Source organism: Barbus barbus (genome assembly GCF_936440315.1).
Source record: "Barbus barbus genome assembly, chromosome: 23".
Classification (NCBI taxonomy): Eukaryota; Metazoa; Chordata; class Actinopteri; order Cypriniformes; family Cyprinidae; genus Barbus; species Barbus barbus.
The window spans coordinates 15,888,675-15,910,713 of record NC_136751.1 but is presented as its reverse complement, the minus strand read 5'-3'; the positions used below and the strand labels follow the sequence as shown (position 1 = coordinate 15,910,713).

General features: G+C 36.2%; 2 protein-coding genes across 3 annotated transcripts; one reads left to right on the top strand and one right to left on the bottom strand.

Moving 5' to 3' along the window:
- Window positions 1–272: 272 nt before the first annotated feature.
- On the bottom strand, window positions 273–5,374 carry LOC306842761 (rhombotin-2-like). The gene is made up of 3 exons (XM_079373819.1): window positions 4,720–5,374; window positions 3,615–3,830; window positions 273–1,357 (listed from the first exon to the last, which is right to left on the bottom strand). Exons 1-3 carry the CDS (start codon window positions 4,758–4,760, stop codon window positions 1,135–1,137), a joined length of 480 nt encoding a protein of 159 aa, XP_079229945.1. The 5' UTR covers window positions 4,761–5,374; the 3' UTR covers window positions 273–1,134.
- A 5,080-nt stretch (window positions 5,375–10,454) lies between these two features.
- Window positions 10,455–21,487, top strand: LOC306842804 (caprin-1-like). 2 transcript variants are annotated; one of them, XM_079373878.1, is made up of 18 exons: window positions 10,455–10,601; window positions 11,130–11,309; window positions 13,170–13,232; window positions 13,314–13,400; window positions 13,559–13,797; window positions 14,194–14,276; window positions 15,981–16,130; window positions 16,225–16,277; window positions 16,709–16,792; window positions 16,933–17,097; window positions 17,169–17,277; window positions 17,378–17,439; window positions 17,558–17,668; window positions 17,818–17,961; window positions 19,932–20,085; window positions 20,408–20,611; window positions 20,716–20,822; window positions 20,957–21,487. In XM_079373878.1, exons 2-18 carry the CDS (start codon window positions 11,130–11,132, stop codon window positions 21,041–21,043), a joined length of 2,082 nt encoding a protein of 693 aa, XP_079230004.1. In that variant the 5' UTR covers window positions 10,455–10,601; the 3' UTR covers window positions 21,044–21,487. The 2 variants fall into 2 exon arrangements, with proteins under 2 accessions (XP_079230004.1, XP_079230005.1); XM_079373879.1 differs by having other exon boundaries at window positions 20,411–20,611; window positions 20,957–21,480.
- Window positions 21,488–22,039: the final 552 nt, after the last annotated feature.

The following is a 22,039-nucleotide window of genomic DNA, read 5'->3' as shown; positions in this document are numbered from 1 at the left end:
TACATTGATCAAAAGTGACTGTAAAGACTTTTACATCATTACAAAAGTTTTAAATACTGTTCCACTGAACATTCTATTAATCAAAGAATCATTTAAAAAGTAAAGTATCATGGTTTCCTCAAAAATATTAAGCAGCACAAAATAAAAATAAAGAAATGTTTCTTCAGCACTAAATCAGCATATCAGAATGATTTCTGAAAGATCATGTGACACTGAAGACTGGAGTAATTGCTGCTGATTCAGTGTTGACATCAGAAATAAATTACATTTTTAAAACTTTAAAGTAGAAAACTTTTTATCATTTTTAATCAAATAAAAAGAATAAGAATCTTCTTTCACATACACGAAAAAAAATCGTACAACCCCAAACTTTTGCACACTACTGTACATTATTGTGTATTTAAATAGCATTTATGGTAACACTTTATTTTAGGACAAATTCTCACTATTAACGAGTTGCAGCAACTATTAATCAGCATGCATATTACTAGTATATTGTCTGCTTAATAGTACTTATTAGGCACATATTAATGCCTTATTCTGCATGACCATATTTTATATCCCTTAACTACCCCATACCTAAACTTAACAACTTTACTAATTATTAATAAGCAGCAAATTAGGAGTTTATTGAGGGAAAACTCTTAGTTAATAATGACTGTGTGTTCTCTAATCTAAAGTGTTACTGCATTTGTTATAAATAATTTATTTTGGTCTTGTAATATGTTGTTATTGGTAAGTGAGTCTCTCTCCTGTAAGGAAGAAAACCCAGAGTATACAAGCAATTTTCTTTATTCAGGCTCTAAGAAAGATGTTTTCACATTTTCGCAACTGTGTTACTTCAAAACAAATAACACTATAGTCCAAATCTAACTTTCTGTGAAAGTAGCAAAGGGAATCTGCTTTTATTGCAATGCATTACAAACTGTATTTACGGTGTTATTAAAAATACACCAATAGAAAAACAAGTGTATGTTGCTGGTGGCAATTTTTCTCAAATATATGAGATGAAAGTTTATAACATGTCCATGGCGGTAGCTCCTGGAGCCAGAAAGATAATTATTATTTTTTAGTATAGGGTTTGTTGCAAATGTTGACAGAATGTTACGTTTCACTTAGGACTTTAGCAGGACACTATACTATGCTGCCATTCATTTTGGTCCACTCAAAAATGTCCTGCTCACACACAATGTCCGAATTGATGAGCAGGTAGCGGTCTCCAACGCAGAAGTGTTTCTGACAGGCAGCGCATTTGAAGCACTCAAGGTGATAGACTTTGTCACGGACACGCATGGTCATTTCAAAAGCCCGGATCCTCTTTTCACAGGAAGCGCAGAGCCCGTCCTGACCAAACAGTCTGCAGAGAAGGAAACATAAATATATTTGCAACTGAAAGAAGGTTTTGATAGACAACCACCTGATTTTAATATATGATTTTATAGTAATGTGCAAAAGTCTTAAGCACAAACAAGAATATTTGTTTTACAGACATGTGCATGCAATACATGTTTATTCATTTACTTACTTAGTCATGTAAATTACGATTTGCCAATAATACACTTTAACACTATAAAGCCTTCTGTATCATATTTGATACACATTTCTAAGACCTCTAAATTATGGTCAAAACTCGGCTACTACATGACTTTTTAGCAAGTAAAAGGCCTTTTTTTAATTATCATTCTAAAAATGCCTCTTTTTGCTATGATATCTTTACAGATTTTTATAAAGTAAACAAGAATACATTTTCGGGCTGCAAAACGATTAATCGTGATTAATCGTATTCGAAATAAAAGTTTATGTTTACATACTATATGTGTGTGTGCACTGTGCATATTTATTATGTATATATAAATACACACATATGTATATATTTTAAAAGATATTTGTATGTATATATATTTACTTAATATAAATATATATATATATATATATATATATATATATATATATATATAAATCTAACATATTTTCCTTCATATGCACGTATATATGTGTGTGCATTTATATACACATAATAAATATACACAGTGCACATATATAGTATGTAACAAACTTTTATTTTGAATGCGATTAATCGTGATTAATTGGCACATTAAATAAAGGATGTGCCAGAACTTTCTTCAGTTAAACAAGGAGAAAACTGAAATCATTGCATTTGGAAACAAAGATGAAGTTCTCAAGGTGAATGCATACCTTGACTCTAGGGGTCAAACAACTAAAAATCAAGTCAGAAATCTTGGGGTGATTCTGGAGACAGACCTTAGTTTCAGTAGTCATGTCAAAGCAGTAACTAAATCAGCATACTATCATCTCAAAAATATTGCAAGAGTTAGATGTTTTGTTTCCAGTCAAGACTTGGAGAAACTTGTTCATGCCTTTATCACCAGCAGGGTGGATTATTGTAATGGTCTCCTCACCGGCCTTCCCAAGAAACCCATTAGACAACTGCAGCTCATCCAGAATGCTGCTGCCAGGATTCTGACTAGAACCAGAAAATCTGAGCATATCACACCAGTCCTCAGGTCCTTACACTGGCTTCCAGTTACATTTAGGATTGATTTTAAAGTACTTTTACTTGTTTATAAGTCACTCAATGGCCTAGGACCTAAATATATTGCTGATATGCTCACTGAATATAAACCGAACAGACCACTCAGATCATTAGGATCGAGTCAGTTAGAAATACCAAGGGTTCACACAAAACAAGGGGAGTCTGCTTTTAGCTATTATGCGTCCCGCAGTTGGAACCAGCTTCCAGAAGAGATCAGATGTGCTAAAACATTAGCCACATTTAAATCCAGACTCAAAACTCATCTGTTTAACTGTGCATTTGTTGAATGAGCACTGTGCTATATGTCCGAACTGACTGCAATAAATTTTAGGTATAATCATTTTCTTTAAATTTATTTTAAATCATTTTCTATATCATTTTAAAATTCTTGTTTTTATTATTTTTATTTCCATGTTTTTATTGATTTTAATGTCTATTTCACTTTCTTTTATGTAAAAGCACTTTGAATTACCACTGTGTATGAAATGTGCTATATAAATAAACTTGCCTTGTCTTGCCTTGCCTTGCCTTTAATTAGGTGTACTTGTTTATCCATTCATTCTTTTTTTTTTTTTTTTTTTAGAAAAATCGTATTAAAGTCTTTATTTGCCAGCCACAATAACATTGTTTGCCTTTAATGTAAGAAATCTGCAAAACTCTTATAAAGATCTCACTGATTTACCTGACAAGCTATCAGAATTTCATCATTTTGGTCATATGAATATCAGCATCTGCACTAAATTACATATTTTTGCTCAGTTTGCATCTCTGAATGATACTGAGGTGTTTTTTCTCCTAGAGAATAGGTTCCAATATCTTATTATATGAGCCATAAAAACAAAAGCATTGAATATGATACTTAATAAAAATACATATTTTAAATATACTAACTTTTTTCTCCTAGAGAAAAGCACGCACGAAAGCACGCGCAGCCTACTAGACTTTGTGTAAAGGGCTAATAAACGCTTCCATTTCTTTTTTTAAAGATTATTATTACATATGTCAGACTTCACAGGGTTAATAAAGCATGAAAAGTTCAACCCAGGCCTGTCAGTCTTACCTGAGGTAGTCTCTCCTGCACAGCTTCCTGCCAAGTTTGAAGTAAAGCCTGCGGCCCACCTCCCCTAAGCGGCAGCCGCAGAGGTCACAGCTCAGACAGTCCTCGTGCCAGTACTGCTCGATGGCCTTGAGGAAGAAGCGGTCCCCGATGCTCTGCTGACAGCCGCCACAGGTCAGCAGCGACGGCGGCATCTGAAGCACCTCGTCGACGGGTTCCCTGTGGATTAGCGTTTACTTTCAAATATGCGATACGACATTATGAACACCAGATGGCCCTCGTGCGTATTTTATTGAAAACACTAGCTTAATATTGGTTAGGTGTGTTCCATACGGATAAAATTGGCAATTAGATGAGCTACTTTTTTTTCTAGATGTACCTACATTTGATTTATAAATAAATGTTTGTTTAAGATGTAACTACTGCCACGTGATCCCAAGGGAGAAAATGTTAAGTGCAGTAGGCAAATGAGGCGCTTTGGGTCACTGCACACATTCTCAAATTAGCCCATTTATTCCCACTGGTTAATATTTGTGACCATTTTTTTTATTGTTATTTTATACAGCATTGTTATGTATAAGCAAAAGTGTAGACTGTTTTGAATTCACATTTTTTACATAGTCACATGACCAGAGCTGTTTAATCCTGAATAATGTCAAAACTTCAATAAAGGAAGCATGTAAAACGATGGAATCGCCATATTTGGTACATATAATATTTAAAGGGTCTATTATGAACGTGGCCTATCATTAAGATTATTAGTCATTTAAATCATCATAATATGTAGGCTACAGTGCAGTGTCCCCATTCTAATAATACTAATTTTCTTGGAATATCATTCCTTTACCCCCAATAAAAATAGGTAACTATACACAAAATTATGTTAATTTATTGCAACTTTCTTTAGGATCTTGCCAAGTGTGCCAACCAAGTTTTTCCTAAAAAGTTTCCTATATCAACTACAACTGTGGAGCTAGGAATAAAACATAGCCTAACATAACTTGATAATTTTTTTTAAGATTTATTTTATTCTTGTTCTATAAACAAACAATAATAATAATAAACAAATGGAAACCCAAACAATATTTAGGTTAGATGTCTTACTTACTCATTCGTTTCCAGTGTTTTCCGTTCAATTGTAGATGCCATATTAAATATTGTTAAGGAATAATTCAGTAGCACATTTGATATGCGCACTTCCAGTCAAATATGTCCCAGACTGACCGACTGCGGTGCTGAAAGACCATCCACGTCCTGCTAAATGAACTGCCTTCAGAGATGCACCTGCTTTGCTGTCTTCTTAGTGCACTAAAGATCTACAACACATTATGCACGCTAAATCCCAAGTGCATGCAACGTAGCTTCTTTGCATCTGATTTCTGTCTCCACGCATTCAATCCTCATCCCAGCCTATGTGTTTCTGAGGAATACGTGGTGACAGGCAGATGTTCCCCAGCCGCGTTGTTTAATTACTCCAGCTCAACTGCGTTTGCGTCAAGCGTGGTTTCTCCTCTGTGCTGCGAGTCTCCACAGCACTGTCCCGTAGGGCTGCTGTCTGTGGTCCCGTTATTGTAGTGTAGCAGGTATTTTTAAATGGCCCTGCCCCCTCAGTTTCTGCTTTCTTTTCCGACTTCCTGCTCACGACCGCTCGACAATGAGAGGAAATAGCGCTCCAACATGCCGCTATTCACCAGTCAATTATAAAGCCATCGGCTCGTGACTGGAGAGGTCACGAGCTCAAACAGACAGGCTCCTTATCACATACCTGTCATCCAAACATGAAAGAGATTGAGGAAAAAGCTGCAAACACATAATTAACAGTGCGTGAATGTTTATGAAAACACTGGGAAAATCCAAGGACACAGCAGCAACATTACAAGGGGGACCTGGGCTGCTAAGGGTTGTAGGTAGCCCTCTTCAGTAATTATGCAAGTCAGATGTAAACTAGTAATATTCTAATTTTTAAAAATAAATTCTATAATTTATATAAAGTAGGCCCTATTATTAATTTGTTATATGATTTTATAATAAATTCTATAATTTATTTTATATATTTGATTAAATTTAATTTTGCTGAAAAGCTTATAGACTGTTAAAAACGTTTTTTTTTTTTTTTTTGTCCTAGGCAATAGCGATGAAAACGTTCAAAAGATTCTGAGTATGAGCCCCTATAACAACTGCCTTTCAAAAATACCCTAATACAGGAGTTTCAAACTGGGGGCCACAAGAGAGTACTGGGAGTCTGTGAAAATGTTTAGAGAAAAACAGTGTTAAAAAATTGTCCAAATAAATAAATAAATAAACAATAAAAAATTTAATTAAAACAAACAAATAAAATGTGATTAAAATAAACACTTTATACAAATACAATAAAAAGTTAAAATAAAAATGTGTTATAAATAAATGGATGAAATAAATAATAACAAAATAGATTATGAATGAATTCATTATAAAAGGTATTAAATAAAATAAATAAATAAATAAAATTAGATTAAAACAAATAAACCAACAACAACAACAAAAAAACGTATGTAACCTAAATATTTTCCAAATAATATTTAACACATAACCCTGGACCACAAAACCAGTCATAAGGGTCAATTTGTATTTATTTATTTATTTAAACATTTTTGAATTTGAGATTTATACATTATATAGGACAATATTTGGCCGAGAGATCTGGAAACTGAGCGTGCAAAAAATCTAAATATTGAGAAAATCGCCTTTAAAGTTCTCCAAATGAAGCAATGCATATTACTAATCAAAAGTTAAGTTTTGATATATTTACGGTAAGAAATGTATAAATATATCTTCATGTAACATGATCTTTAATTAATATCCTAATGATATTTGGCATAAAAATTACTATATTACTACAAATATACCCATGTTACTTATGACTGGTTTTGTGGTCCAGGGTCACATATTTATAATATTTACTTTTTGCAGTCTAAATTGGGCCTTCATACAAATAAAAAAAAAAAAGGAAAAAATTATTTTAAATTTTATGATGGGGGTCCCTCACATGAGGATAATCATTGGGGCCCGTGTCATCTAAGCTCAAAAACCTGTGCCCTAATTCACAATGAAGACATATTCATCTGTAATTGCAATGCAGCAAACAACCATAGCAAATGGCTCGTTCGAACCGTTTTCTCCTGATCTATCTCCTCACACTCATCTCTGCTTGATGTCGTTGGGGAAAACTCCTCTTATCTCCTGCCAGAGCAGCTCGGGTAGTGTCAGCAGCAGTACTGGGCCAGGAGATAAAACACTCTGCACAACACTGAATGTGTCCCAAATATCATCAACGCTTAGGGGTCTTCAATGGCAGCATCTCAGCCAAATGTTGGCTATGCCAATCTGGCCCTAACTCTGTGAGGTCAATGATCGCCCTTCAGCTATAACTTTACTATTCTGACTCAAAAAACTACATTTCATCCAAACAAATGAAAAGTTCAGTTGAGAGTATAGGGATAATTTTTATTTGAGTTTTTTTTAAATAACATTTAATTAGCAAAATGTATGAAATCCCATATAAATATTTTTGCGAAAAATATGATACACAACTATTCAAAATATTTTAAAATGATATATATATATATATATATATATATATATATATATATATATATATATATATCAATTTTATTTAGCAGGGATGCATCAAATTGGTCAAATGTGACAGTTAAGACATTTATAATGTTACAGAAGTATAAATGCCCTTTGTTGAACTTTCTATTCATCAAAGAATCTCAAATTTTAAAAAAAGTGATCAGTTTCCACAAAAATATTTAGCAGCAAAAATGGTTTTCAACATTGATCATATTAAGAACCATAATTTATATTTGAACACCAATAATAATTGATAACGAAGAGCCAAAATAGGAATTAGAATGATTTCTCGAGGATAAAGACACTGAATTTTTTTTTAAATTGTAGTAATACTTCACAGTATTATAGAAACAACCTACTGTATTTAGAGGGGAAAAAGCACAAGAGACTTTCAAAAACATTCAATAAATCTTATGTGTGTGTGTGTGTGTGTGTGTGTGTGTGTGTGTTCTTATTTATATACGTATACAATTATAATGTACAATCTTTAGAAAATTGATTTTCCAAGAATGCAGATGATAACGTAACTAAAACATTTACTTGTTTGCTTCGACATTTTGTTTTTTAATAGCTGTTTAAATGTATGCATAAGGCGTCCACCGTTTCCTGTGGATTGGACACAGCAAACCCAGAGGATGTACACGAAATGAGCACAGATGAACCTTGGCAGGGGGTGGTATGAGCCATGCTGGCTTCCTTCTTGTTTCACTTGATCACCCTGCTGGATTCTGATTGGTTAGATAACTCCAGATGGCCCCCCTTGATAGGAGAAGGGCTTTTGAGACAGTGCATCGGAAACCACTGACTGTCAACTCATCTACTTGGCAGGAAAAGCTTTCTTAACTCAGGGTGGGTTTCCTTCATAAATGGTTAGGGATGTAGTAAACATATCAACATGGCTTGCGACATCTCTGTATGGTAGAAATGTTAAGTATTTTCTAAAAAATACTGTGTTTCATGTATGCAATATTTCTTAAAGGGATAGTTCACCTAAAATGCAAATTCTGTCATAATTTACTCACCCTCATGTCGTTCCAAACCTGTGTGTGTTTCTTTCTTCTGCTGAGCACAAACGAAGACATTCTGGTAACACTGTACTTAAAGTCTTCATGTATAACGCATTATAAAGGGCTATTAAAAAGTATAATGCATTACAACTATTCATAATGTGCGTTGTAATACATTATATCATGTCGGAAATAATTATAACTAAATTTAAAATGCATAACAATGAATTGATAAATGTTATAATGTATTAACTGTGGTTACAGTTATTTATGAGATTGTACAATACATTGTAAGGTGCATTACAATGAATAATTAATGCATTAAAACTACTTTTATAGTGCATTAAACATAAAGTGTTACCGCTATTTTAAAGAATGTAACCAAACAGTTAATGGTAGCTAATGCCTTAGTATGGGGGAAAAATACTATGGAAGTCAATGTTTACCCTGAACAGTTTAACTGTAACATTTATATCAGAATGAATGCAAAAGTTTACAGTAAATGGTTGTTGCATAAAGTACATGTTTAGGATTTAGAAATCAGCCATTGAAACTGCATACAGATTTAACCAGAAATCTGAATACTCTAATGGAGATCAGTCTCTTTTTATTTGGGTTCTGCAAGAGTAGGCTATGATTTATTGAAAGCCCAGCCCTAATAGGAAATGCCAATGGATTGACTGATCATTTGCCATGGAACATGCCTCGTCTCAATAACAAAAAAACTGAAACGCACATCCTCTTACATGCTCCGTTTTAATTATGGCCCAGGCTGAGAAGAGATCCATCACAGTAAGGCGTATTTCCTGTAAGGAGAGAGCCTGGATGTGTTGTTGACTCTCTGATAGCATATACTCTGAAACAGCAATAGCCAGGCTATGCTTCCTGCCTAATCTCAGCTTTAACTATTGTTGGCTCAATTTTGAGAAGCTTGTGCAAACACCATTATTTGGACGAAGTAAAAACATTTTTGCGACTACAAGTTTATGATTTGTTGATTGTAAACTTCAAGTGATCAGTGATTAAAGTAGAAGCCTATTTGTTTGTGACACTGATAGATATATTAATGGGCTTTAAATGTTTAAGTTAAGGACCGCTTCTGCTGTTACTAAACACAACAGAGAGCGGAAATGAGTCACTTGTTGAAAGAGAGCGTCACTCTCCCATGAGATCTTCCTCTAATCAGTATTATTCCTGAAAGAAAACACCCTTTCAATAGAACAGTGCTATCAAAGAGCAGAGCAACCATGTTAACTGCTTCCTGTATTTGCCAAACAAAACCTCATGCAACTGCATTCTTATGGTTTTTTTAATAGTTTATGAGTTTTACAGAAAGAAGAAAGCAAAAGGAAGCTTTATTTTCTATATTGAAAATACTTTTGCAATATAAATACCTCTTGTAAGGGACAAATGCTTCATAAACTTGAAAAGATACACATATGCTATGAGAATATAATTTATTTTGCACAAATAAATAGCCTTAAAAAGCTATTACATAATATAGCCTACTCGACCTAATATAAATAAATTAGAAAATGTGAATGATTAAATATTAATTAGCAATTTTTGTAATAATTTATTGCATGTACATTCATGTTTGCTTGTACATATTTTATTTTTGCAGGTTTGTATTTTATTTTATTTCTATCTGGTGCCCTCTGCTGGACCATGGTTTGATTTACATTAAATAACGATATAACGTTGTAAGGACTTGTTTGGTCGTTTAAACCCTCATATTTTAGCCGAAAAATAAACATTAATAATAAGAAAGTTAAGAACTGCCGAATCGGGGAAGGGGTAGTTTAGCATGAGATAATCGTCATTTGGCATGATGATATTGAAAAATAAAAAGAAGCCTTATCAGAAAAATAAAATAAAACACAGTCCCAAAACAAAATACAAAATTTCACATTTTTAATCCTCCGTTCATTTTCCCTAATCTTCATGTTTTAGCCTGTTCGTTTCACACGCGCTCAGTGACAAATCCAAATGAGGAAGTCATCGCATGCCTGCTTTGCAACTGACTAAAATCTTATAATTTTCGGCCATCTTCGTGACTCTTTCCTATGCGTTTCATAATTTATTTTTATTTTTTAGTTGTATATTCATCAGAAAAGAAGTAAAAGTGATAATAACCTGCATATAAGTGTCAGTAAGGCACAGGCATAATCCTGGTCGCCTCTAAACGGGGCCCTTCCTCATTATAAACCTTTTCCTCGCCTTCCACTCGCTCTCAGTTGTCGGTGAGGCCGGCGGGGCGGATCCCATAGTAAATTGGAAGAGAAAATAAAAGCAACACAATCAACGCTTCGGCTTATTTGTTTATAGAAGATTACTTTTCTCCCTTCTGGACTCATTGCGCATAAAGGTGAACACAAATTTGAATCTAAATCACAAACGTGAACGTTATACAGTCTGGATCTTGTGATGATTTGGACACAGTTTCAGTCTAATAAGCGGACAATGGGTTGCTATGACAGTGTTTGGGAATTTTGCTGTTTACTTCTAGCGTTTTTGAAATATCTTTATAATTTTTAGAGTTTGAATTACTGAAAAATATAGATTTGGATGGGATTTTATTCATAATACTTCCCTGTCGCGTCCAGTTGAAAAATTACTATCACACACAATTTCGTTATATAATATATGATTACCTTATTATTTGACTATGTGTGATTAATATCTTGGTATCATTACTGAAAGATTTGGTCAATCTGATTGAAAGATGATGGTGATCGAAAATGAAACCATCATCGATCACAGCAACTTGCATCATGTTCCTCTTCAATTTATGATCATCATATCACTGCTATTCAATCGGCGGTTTTCTGCATTTTAGTGTTTTATTCCTTCATTTTTTTGTTCTATTCTGATATTAAAACTTATCCTTGATCAGATGCCCTCGGCAACAAATGGCACCAGGACTCTGAAGTCTGCCAGCCCAGACTTGGGATCTGCTCCCGGAACAATGAACCAAATCACCGCCAGCAGCCAGCTGACTGGAGCCCAGTCAGAGGCCCTGAAGCAGGTGCTGGTGGTGCTTGAAAAGAAAGTGCGCAATATGGAGAAGAAAAAGGTACTGGATTCTCTCTGTAACATGTCAACTTAGGCATAAACTACGTTTTTGTTGTCCCGCATCCTCAGAGTTCATTCCCCTGTTAACCTCGTGCCTTTTGTACTCCGTTATTTATTTCACACGTTCTGTTGAAGTTTATATACACTTATTTTGACTATGCAAGTAAACACACATCCTTGGATCTCAGTGGTATGACTTGTTGGTAAATGGGTTTAATATGTCATATCTTAATGTTAAAACGTGTTAAGTTTGATCGAATGCAAGTTAGGGAAATCTAACCAGGCCCGTTAAACGTTTATGAAACCATTGCTGTATTTATATGCATTTATGTCATGGTGTATGAACCAACATCTTAAATGTAAAGGCAAATCGCTGATCGTTATGTGCCCTTTTAACTGTTCTTTGTATCGTCAGCCACAAATGCTAACAGGTTAGCGTTTGTAGTTTTAGCACATGCTATCCGGTCAATTTTTGACGTTATTCTATTTCTCTTGACAAATGTATTACATAGTTACTTGTTTACCTTCTCTATATAATCCGCGATATGACGCAAAGTTATTTCTTGACGTTTTTGTCAGTTTCTACGATCACTGTTTGTTTCGCACGCACATGGAGGTAAAGCTAACATGGCGTCCTAAAACGGGTTCAGCATGCTAAAAATGGGGTAACTGCGCAAAAATGCTTTTAAATGAGTTGTTAATGTTTTGGATTGTCTCCGGCTTGTCTTGTCGAGGTAAATGTGTCGGAGGCAGGTGTGTCAGGACACACGGTAAGCGCCTTTTGGATCCTGCAGGTTTCTTAGCTCCGCAGGAGAGACTTTTAACTTGGTGACAGTGCAGCACATTGCTTTTATATTGGTTTATTTATTGAAATGTAATTATTGACTTAAAGATTGTGTGTCAATGATTGTGTTGTGAACCTTAATAGAAAGTAAGGTTCTATTTCGTTAATGGGGGGAAAAATTGTCATTGACTCCAGCCCCCCCCTACCTCTCCCCCCCAACGTTGTTTCAAAACAAAATTGGTGATTTTTGTATTCTGTAAGTGATTAGCGACTGTCCATTCTTTCAAGGAATTTTAGAGAACAGTTATGTCATCATGCCTTGTATGACTTACAAAAAGTAAAAAAAAAAATTTGGTCATGTCTTGACTTTATGCGTTTGTGGAACGTGAACTTGCCCCATCTCACCAACTGAAATGGGATAATCTCCACATAACTCAACCACATGCTGGAGCTTTCTGGAACAAAGTCCTCACTCTTGATCCACTTTGAATGAGAAATTAGTTTCATAATTGCAATTATGATGTACAAAGGTTTTTGTCTTTCAGTTCAGTCGGGGCTGCATAAAATTGTGACATTGAAAAACATGGATAATGTTTTTATTTAAAAAGAAAATCTATATCAAATAAATGCTGCCATTTTTAACTTTCGATTAAAAGAATCATGAAGAGTTTATAATTGTTTTCTAAAAAATATTAAGCAGAACATCTTGATTTTTACTTTTTTTTTTTTTCTGAAGGATCAGGTGATGCTGAAAGCTGACTTCTTTCAAAAACACGAAACCTTACTGACCCTAGAACTTTTTAAAGGGATTATATGCACACTCATTTGTATTCTTGCTTTTCTGAGAGGCAACAATTTATTTTGAATGGCCTGATCGTATGTTTTATCTGTCTCTATAAAGTGTATCGTATGTCATATGTTCTTGTGATGACCAATTCAGCTGGATTTTGAGATGGGGAAATTAATACATAAACCTGTGAGATGACTTCTGTGTACTGTCATTTTATTATACAGCTTATTTATTTTTTTAAATTTAATTCTATTTTTTTATTATTTTTGTCACTCGTCTTCTTCCAGAGCAAGCTTGATGACTATCAGGACAGAAACATCAAAGGGGAACGTCTCAACCAGGACCAGCTGGTGGGTAAACACTCCATGTTTTTGTTGCCTGTTAATTGTTTCAGATTCCTGAACTCTGTCCTTTTTTCTAAATCAATCTAGGAAGCTTTGTCTAAGTACCAGGAGGTAATCCATAACCTTGAGTTTGCACGGGAACTGCACAAGAGCTTTTTGGCATTGGGTCAAGAAGTGAGTACATGAATTTAATTTGCTCTCTTCCATAGCTTGAGGACCAAGCTTTTTTTTTTTTTTTTTTTTTTTTGGCTGTGTGTAGATCTACTACTGAAATTCACTGAAAGGTTTATACATAAGTGAGAATGTCTCCCGCAATCTGTTGCTTTGGATAGATCCAGAAGAGTATTAAGAAAGCAGCACGTCGTGAGCAACTCCAGCGTGAAGAGGTGGAACAGAAAAGGCTGAAACGGGTTCTGGAGCTGCAGTTCCTTCTGGACCGACTTGGGGATGAAAGTGTACGGCAGGAGCTACTGCAAGGAGCCGGGGGACCTTCACTGCTTACCGAGAGTGACCTTACTTCCCTGGATGAGTTTTACAAGCTTGTGGGGCCTGAACGTGATCAAAACATCAGGTAAAGTTGACTGTGTCATCCCAATCCACACTGCTTTTCTCCATTTCTAAATTGCTTGCAAATGAAAAGTATGCTGTAAACAAACAGAATAATTGGTGTTCTTTCAGCTGAATTGTCATTGAATTGAGTTTTAAATACATTTGGATCTCTCACAGAATAAATTTCAGACAGCTTGAGGTTTCAGCATTGGCAGAGCATGTTAAGTTTGATAGCGTCTTTGTAACTGTTACTGTACTTTTAATTATTGCCGATTTGCCAGTGTGTGCCGAGGTAGATTTAAATAAGCTTAAAGGGTTACTTCACTCAAAAAAACCTCTCTCTCTCTCTCTCGGTCTCTCTCTCTCTACTTATCTTTTGGATTGTATATTTATAATGGGATGCTTTTATCTCTCACAGGTTAACGAACCAGTATCAAGAAGCATCACAGCACTTAAGGGAACTTTTAGAGGGGAAGGACAAGCCTGTAGCAGGAACAACATGTATGTCAAATTGACTTTATAATCTTCTTTTTAGGGTCTGATAACTCATAACATTCATGCACAAGAAGTTAAAAATGAAATTAGTAATGTTTATGATTTTTTGATGTCCGCTTTTTGTGTTTTTTAAAGGGTGAAATTGTTCAGCCGTTTTCTTTTTTCTTTCCTTTTCTGAATATAAACAAGTATCCAACTGTACTGGAAGTTATTTCCTTGTGATCCAATTTTTTTAGCATGTTGGTACAAGGAGATTTCTATTTGAGTTAAGGAAAAATCAGGTAATATGTTTTGAAAGCTTTCACATGCATTTTTTTAAATAAAAACAACAAAACATTTATGGTGATTTATAGAAAGTTGCACACATTGGTCAGCATCATTTTTGAGTTTTTACCAAAGGTTTACTAAAGCAAGACATGAATATGGGCAAAGGTGGTGCATACTGCAGTATTCAGCCATGATGCATATGTTGACTCAGCAGTGGGTGGAGTGGCATGATCAATGTCTACTGTATCCGTGTGTGATCCTGTAGCTGTGTGCTTGTGGCTCTCCAAGGACACTGACTTTGAAAGATCACTTGATCAATGAGGGGAAACCATAAATTTTCATTTATGCCCAAGTTTGAGATGTATAGTAGTCTTAATGTTAATGACCAGTTGAAAGGTGCATTACAATTCTGCTAATATATTCACAGGATTGCTTGATTTTAACTAGTGTAAAAATATCACAAATCTATCACCTACAGTATCCCTGCCTTAGAAAGCTTCCAGCCTCTAGCACTTTTCTTCATTGGAATTCCTCGGCAGATCATGTGGCTCATGGCATATAAATAAACCCATTTGCTATGCACCAGCTTTGCTGGCAGTATTATGGTCCTCTACAGTCGTTTAAGATTTTCTGTGTGTATATGTATGTACTATATATGTGACCCTGGACCACAAAACCAGTCTTTAAGTCGCTGGGGTATATTTGTAACAATAGCCAAAAATACATTGTATGGGTCAAAATTATCATTTTTCTTTTATGCCAAAAATCATTGGCATATTAAGTAAAGATCATGTTCCATGAAGACATTTTGTAAATTCCCTACTGTAAATATATAACTTAATTTCTGATTAGTGATATGCATTGTGAAGAACTTCATTTGAACAACTTTAAAGGAGATTTTTCTTAATATTTATAATTTATTTTTGGCACCCTCAGATTCCAGATTTTCAAATAGTTCTATCTCTGCCAAATGTTGTCCTATCTTAACAAACCATACATTTATTTATTCCGCTTTCAGATCATGTATAAATCTCAATTTTGAAAAACTGACCCTTATGACTGGTTGTCTGGTCCAGGGTCGTGTGTTTGTTTATTTTATTTATATATATATATATATATGTATGTATGTGTGTGTATATGTGTGTTAGTTAGTTATAAAAAAACATGACTGTTTTTAAGTCTTTCTTGAGCACCATCAACATATTAGAAAGATTTTTGAAGGATCATGTAACACTGAAGACTGGCTGGAATCACATGAATTACACTTAAAATATTAAAATGGAAAGGTCATTGTGAATTTAAATTATTTAACTTGCTGTTTTTAATGCATTTTTGATCAAATGAATGCATCCTTGGTGAGCATAACATTTCTTTTAAAAACGCAAATCTTACAGATCCTAAACGTTTGATTTGTAAATTGGAGTGTAAATGCTTGTCTTTCAGATAAAGCACTGAATGAGACATTGGAGCGGGTTTTGCAGAGCGGCTACTTTGACAGAGTGCAGCCTCATCAGAACGGTGTTTGTACAGAGGAAGAGGAGCAGACAGCTGCAGTGGAAGTGTCTGAAGCAGAGGAGCACCCTCCCGACACGGGTAAAAAAAAAAAAACCCCTCAATCGAGTGACTGTCATTCTGAAACTGCTGGAATAGAGACTGGTTTCTGAAAACTGACTTTGTCTCCTAACAGAGGGTGAAATGACAGAAGTGTATGCAGAACCCATTCCAATTGAGGTGACAGAGGTAAGGCAAGTTAGTTAAATGCACTTTGTAAGATGCAAGCTTAAGGGGTCACATTTGAGTGACTTTTGACATAGTTCACTGCACTATGAAAATGTGCAATATTCTTCCTCCCCAATACACACACAAAAAAAAAAAAAACTAAACAAAACGCAAAAATTCAGTCTAATTTTCACATACGATTTGTCTGTTAGGTTCAATGCAGAAAAAAACATTTAATGGGGTAGACATTAATTCAAATAAAATGTTAATGCAAAGTAAAATGCAGCTGTTTTTGGTGCAAAACATTTTATGCAAGTTGACTGCAGGGACATAATGAGTGTGTGTGAGCCCTATAATTGTATGAGCTTTCTTAGGGTTAAAGTTAAGTTTAAGCTGAATTTCCTCTTGATTACCAATAATTTTCTTGACCTTTTTGTTATTTTTCTCTCCAGTTTGTAAATAGACAGTTTGTTTTGGAGAGCACATACAGTACTGACGATAAGGAACAAAGAGAGGAATGGAGTGCGGAGACAGAGGTAAGCTGCTCTAGAAACTGCATTGCAACTTATGTAGACTTATTCTTGCCCTTGTTTCATATTTTGTGTATTGATTAGTACATCAGTGGTTCGCAGCCTTTTTGACTCTCAATGTCTAAAGCCTATTGGATCTATTACAGGTAGTTAACTCCATGCAGCCGGTTCAAACCACCCCCAGCCCTGTTGTCCCAGAGCCCCATCCTCTGACCACAGTAACTCCAACACCCCCTTCAGACCCTGTGGTTAGACAGCAGGTGGTTCAGGATCTCATGGCACAGATGCAAGGACCATACAACTTCATGCAGGTGGGTTTTTTGCAGGTTTGTCTTATTTGGCAAATGTTTGTATGCATACTAAATGCTCTTTTCTTTCCAAGGACTCCATGCTTGATTTTGATGGACAGTCTCTTGATCCGGCTATTGTATCGGCGCAACCTATGAAGCCGGTCCCTAGTATGGAGATGCCGCCGATGGTGTGTCAACCAGGTATGTTTATAGTCCCACCACATGGTCGATCCGTTAGATTTATGGGTTAAGCATTTTAAATCAACCTAACTTTGCTGGGCTTTGGTTTCTCAACCTGCAGCTCACCCAGAGTCTTGTCTCGCCCAGCCTCCTGCTGTTGGCATTCAGCCTGAACCCACACAAGTAAGTGTAGCCAAGTTCTTCTGGATGGAAATGAGTTTGCTGAACTGTCTGGAAAAGAAAGATGAGAGTATTGACTTATCTGCGTAAAGATATGTGTGTGAATTTACTTTGTCTGTAGATCCCCATGGTCTCGCCATCACCAGAAACCTTCTCCACACCACCTCCAATATACCAGTCGTCTCACGCAGCTGATCCCCGACCACAGACAGACTCCATTGATCCTATTCAGGCAAGTTATCAAGCACCCATTTGTTTCATGAGTTCTCCAAATTATTTATTACGGTGTAACTAGAATGAGCGTTCTAATGTAAACAAAAGTTTGCTACACAATGTGCATCGTCATTTTCAGCAAATAAAATAATTGCTTGTCCTCAGTAGGCCTCCATTCCCTTGACAGAGCAGCCACCTCCATCTACGACGCTCCCTTCTGCCTCCCAGACCCAGGTGATCCAGCCCGGATCCAAACCCTTGCACAGCAGTGGCATCAATGTCAACGCAGCCCCATTCCATTCCATGCAAACGGTAACATGCCTGAATGAAAATGACTAATTGTTAAGAATGTTTTAAACTGGTGAAGTCAGGAAGACCCTTCTTTAAAAGGACACTCCACCCAAAAATTTAATTGACTTTCTTTTGATAAATGCATATGATGTTTAGAAAAACATCTTTTGTCCATTTAAAGGTGCCATAGAATGCATTGATACAGTATTTTAAATTGTTCTCTGATATCTACACAGAAGGTATATGGCTTAGGTAAGGGCAAAGAATCTCCAGAAACGATTTTACATGTCCATTTACAACCCTAGGATTTCTGCCTAGAATGAAACGGTCTGTTATTGGCTTATTTGGCAGGGTCATGAATAAAAATGAGCTCTGCTCTGATTGGCTGTTTCACAGTACGGCTCATCAGCAAGAAGGAAGCACAGGGAGGAAAATATATATTTAAATACTTTCTCTCGCAGTTATATCGTTGGGTAATTATACTGTATATAAAACGCGGGCATCAGGGAGCCGTTATTAATATGCGAGGCATTGAAACTGCTTTTGAACGATCCATCGATCGCGTTATAGTTTCACTTTTAAGAGACGCGATCACACAAACTGTTTACATTATGGAGCAACAGTACTTACCACACATTTCACAAGATCAGATGCTTGTCAGTGGTGCTCAGGATCTGTAAGTCATTCGCCATCATCCTCATCTCTCCTTACTGAGAGTGAAATCTTATGAACTGTAACAGGCTACCGCTAGCAAGGAGCTAACCATGTCCCTTTAGTGGCTCGCATTATTTGCTTTCTGTGCCTTTCTGAATACAGACACCAACCCATCCCTGCACTTCACACCCCCTGCACGGCCTGGAACATAACATTTATTTTGTTATTTTCGCTGTTGTCCGCACTTGTTTATTTACAATACCTGCAGAGCTTCTGATGGTTCGGCCGGCTTAGAACAAGGGCGGGTTTATGCAAATGTTGGGGGCGTAGTGATCCCGACTGTTGCGTCACAGTCGGTGTTATGTTCTGATTCGCCTGTTTTTCAGTGGTCTTTTTTAATCACGAGATTGACATATGAAGGAGAAAACTATGGTGTTTGAGGCTCACTGTATGTCATTTCCATGTACAGAACTGTTATTATTTAAATATGCCAGGGTAAAGACAGTTTTTCATTCTATGGCACCTTTAAAGCAAGTATATAGTAACTTCAATCTTGAACATGACTGTAATCCAACTCCAGTTTTTAAATAAATGTCTTCTGAAGCAAAACTATATGCATGTATAAGATTTTTTTTTTTTAACTCCTAAACCTGGGGTGTCAAACTTCATGGAGGGTGACCGCCCTGCTGAAATTAGCTTCAACTCTGATTAAACCCACCTGATTCAACTAATCAGGTTCTTCAGGCTTGTTTGAAAACTACATGGTTTGTGTGTAGGAGCAGGGTTGGAATTAATTCCTGGAGGTCCGCAGCCCTGCAGAGTTTAAGTTTGACACCCCACTCTAAACCATCACTTCTGGGCCAAATAACATTTGTGTTTGTGCTTGACATAAACGTCAGCACCTTGTGAAACTCAATCGAGAACTGACAGCCATCTGTGCTTCTGCGTCACTTCTTGTTTGAGTGGCACACATCAAACATGAGCTCATATTACAGTTGACTGGTATCAATGGTTTATTGTTAAAAGATTAAAGTTATATTTTTCTTACACCTATCATTTCGCTTCAATAAGACATTGATTCATCATGGTAAATCATAAGATTCCAGTTGGTGTTCACTTTTTGAATCATCAACTTGAGGTCCAAGATGGATTATTTTTCTAATCATCCATGTTTGCCTGAAGAAAGTCATTTGTCTGGGATGGCATGATGGTGTGTAAAGGAAGATAATTCTCATATTATGGTGAAACATTCCTTTTAGATGCCAAACTTTGTGTGTTGTATACTCTATCGCCTAAAATTACATGTTCACTTATTCTCATTCTGTTCTTCCTGACAGGTGTTCAACCTTAATGCGCCTGTCCCACCAGCTAATGATACAGACTCAATGAAGCAGGCCAGCCAATACCAGAATAGCTACAGCCAAGGTTTTAATAACCAGACACCGCACCCCATGGAGCAAACCGACATGCCGCCAGAGCAGCTCCAATCTGGTGAGGAAAGTCTTCAGAATCCCTCAATCATATTTGAATACCCACAATATGAATACCTGTGTATATAGTCAGCGCTTCTCAACATGTGGCTCATGGAAGCAAGCAGCTGTGGAGCAAATAATGTAAACTTTGTCTATTCCGTGTGTCCTTCATAATGCCATTTGTAAGCTATTGAAATCATATTAGTTTTTGTTATCCCCTTAAAATACATATTCATACATGCATAATCATGTTTGACTCTGACTTTGAATGTTTGATTACTACCACTACTGCAGTATACATAAACATGTTTAATTCAGCTGTTTTATCCCTGTCTTAACAGTAGTTGGTGCCTTCCATTCTCAAGACCAGTCACTCCCTAACTCCACTGGCCCCCAGCCCATGTCCCAACAGTCAGGTGGCCAGGGCAATGGGTTCAGCCGCCAGGCTCAGTCCTATTACAACAGCAGAGGGATTTCTCGTGGAGGTCCTCGTAACTCACGTGGAATGATTAATGGCTACAGAGGACCATCCAATGGTTTCAGAGGTACAGAACAATTTTGTGTTTGTAGCAATTGCATACAGTGATTTTCATTAGAAGATCATTAAAGTCATTGATGGTTGAATCATTAGAGGTTTTGCTTATTTCAGGGGGATATGACGGTTATCGCCCAACCTTCGCCAACTCTGCAAACTCTGGATATGGACAAACCCAATTCAGTACACCGCGGGACTATTCCAACTGCAGCTATCAGCGGGTAAGTTCAACTTTTGATACTACTAATAGGTTTCTCTCTCTTCCGTTTGAGCATTAGTCTCAACACAACCTCAAAATACTGCTGAGACATTGACATTTGTCTTCTCTTTAATCCTTTTATTTGTCTCTCCATAGGATGGTTACCAACAGAACTATAAACGTGGTGCTGGCCAAGGGGCTCGAGGGATCTCTCGAGGAAGTGCTCCAGCTATGCGCTCTTAAGCCTTGTGAACTGAGCTTACATCTGGACCACAGTGAACATTGGAATACTGAAGTGCATATGTCCTGGCTGATTTTTCCCCCTTCTCTCACCTTCATGGAACATCTACCCTGATATGTTAAAATGGAGAAAATGATTCAGAAAGCAAGCTGAAAACCCAGTGTCAAGATTTTAAACCTACCTTGTGTTTCTAACAGATACCTGTGAACTTGAAAGACATAAATTATTTTATTTTTTTTGGAAATAAAAAATAAATATATAAAAAAAAAACTAATACCTGCCACAAATGGTCCAAGATTGGAAGTTTTCTTGCTGCCCCACTGTTCTGTTCACACTAATGAATTTTGGTTCTAAAATGTTGCTTTTGGTACATTAAGAGTCTCAGTTTGTAAAGTGATATTGCTTCAAGAGTTTCAATAAAGATGTTGCATTAAATGCTGTACTGCTGTTTAGTGTTGTCAAAAACCCTACGATTTTTGAATTTTGAGCCAAGGAGTCAGAGGAAAAAATAATTTTCATTTTGTGGCTTACGGTTCAAAAGTTATTAGCATAAATATGAGTGAAATTTTGGACAAGTGGTGGTGCTAGAGAGTTTGAGTTAGAGACTCCAAATATGCTGTGGTTACTATTGAGACTGTCTTCTATCAGTGTGCCAAATTTTACAACTTTCCCGCAGTCGGTTCTATGGGCTGCCATAGACTTCCACAGCAGAAGAAAAATAAAAAGAACACCAACGGGTGCCTATGAACCTTCGGTGCTTGACCCCTAAATTTTTTTGTTTTAATTTTTTTTAATTGAATGCATGAAAAAAACAATAACAATAGTCATCGTAATATCACAACAACAGTCCAGGGTCATTCAGTTTTTCAGTCCAGAGGAAGTGCAAAGTCCTTCAACAAAGCCACTGCTCGTATTGCTTTCAAGTTTGTAGAGAATTCAATAGATTTAAAATACATTTTCAATTCAAGTTTGAATCTTACAAAAAGAGGCGTGCATTT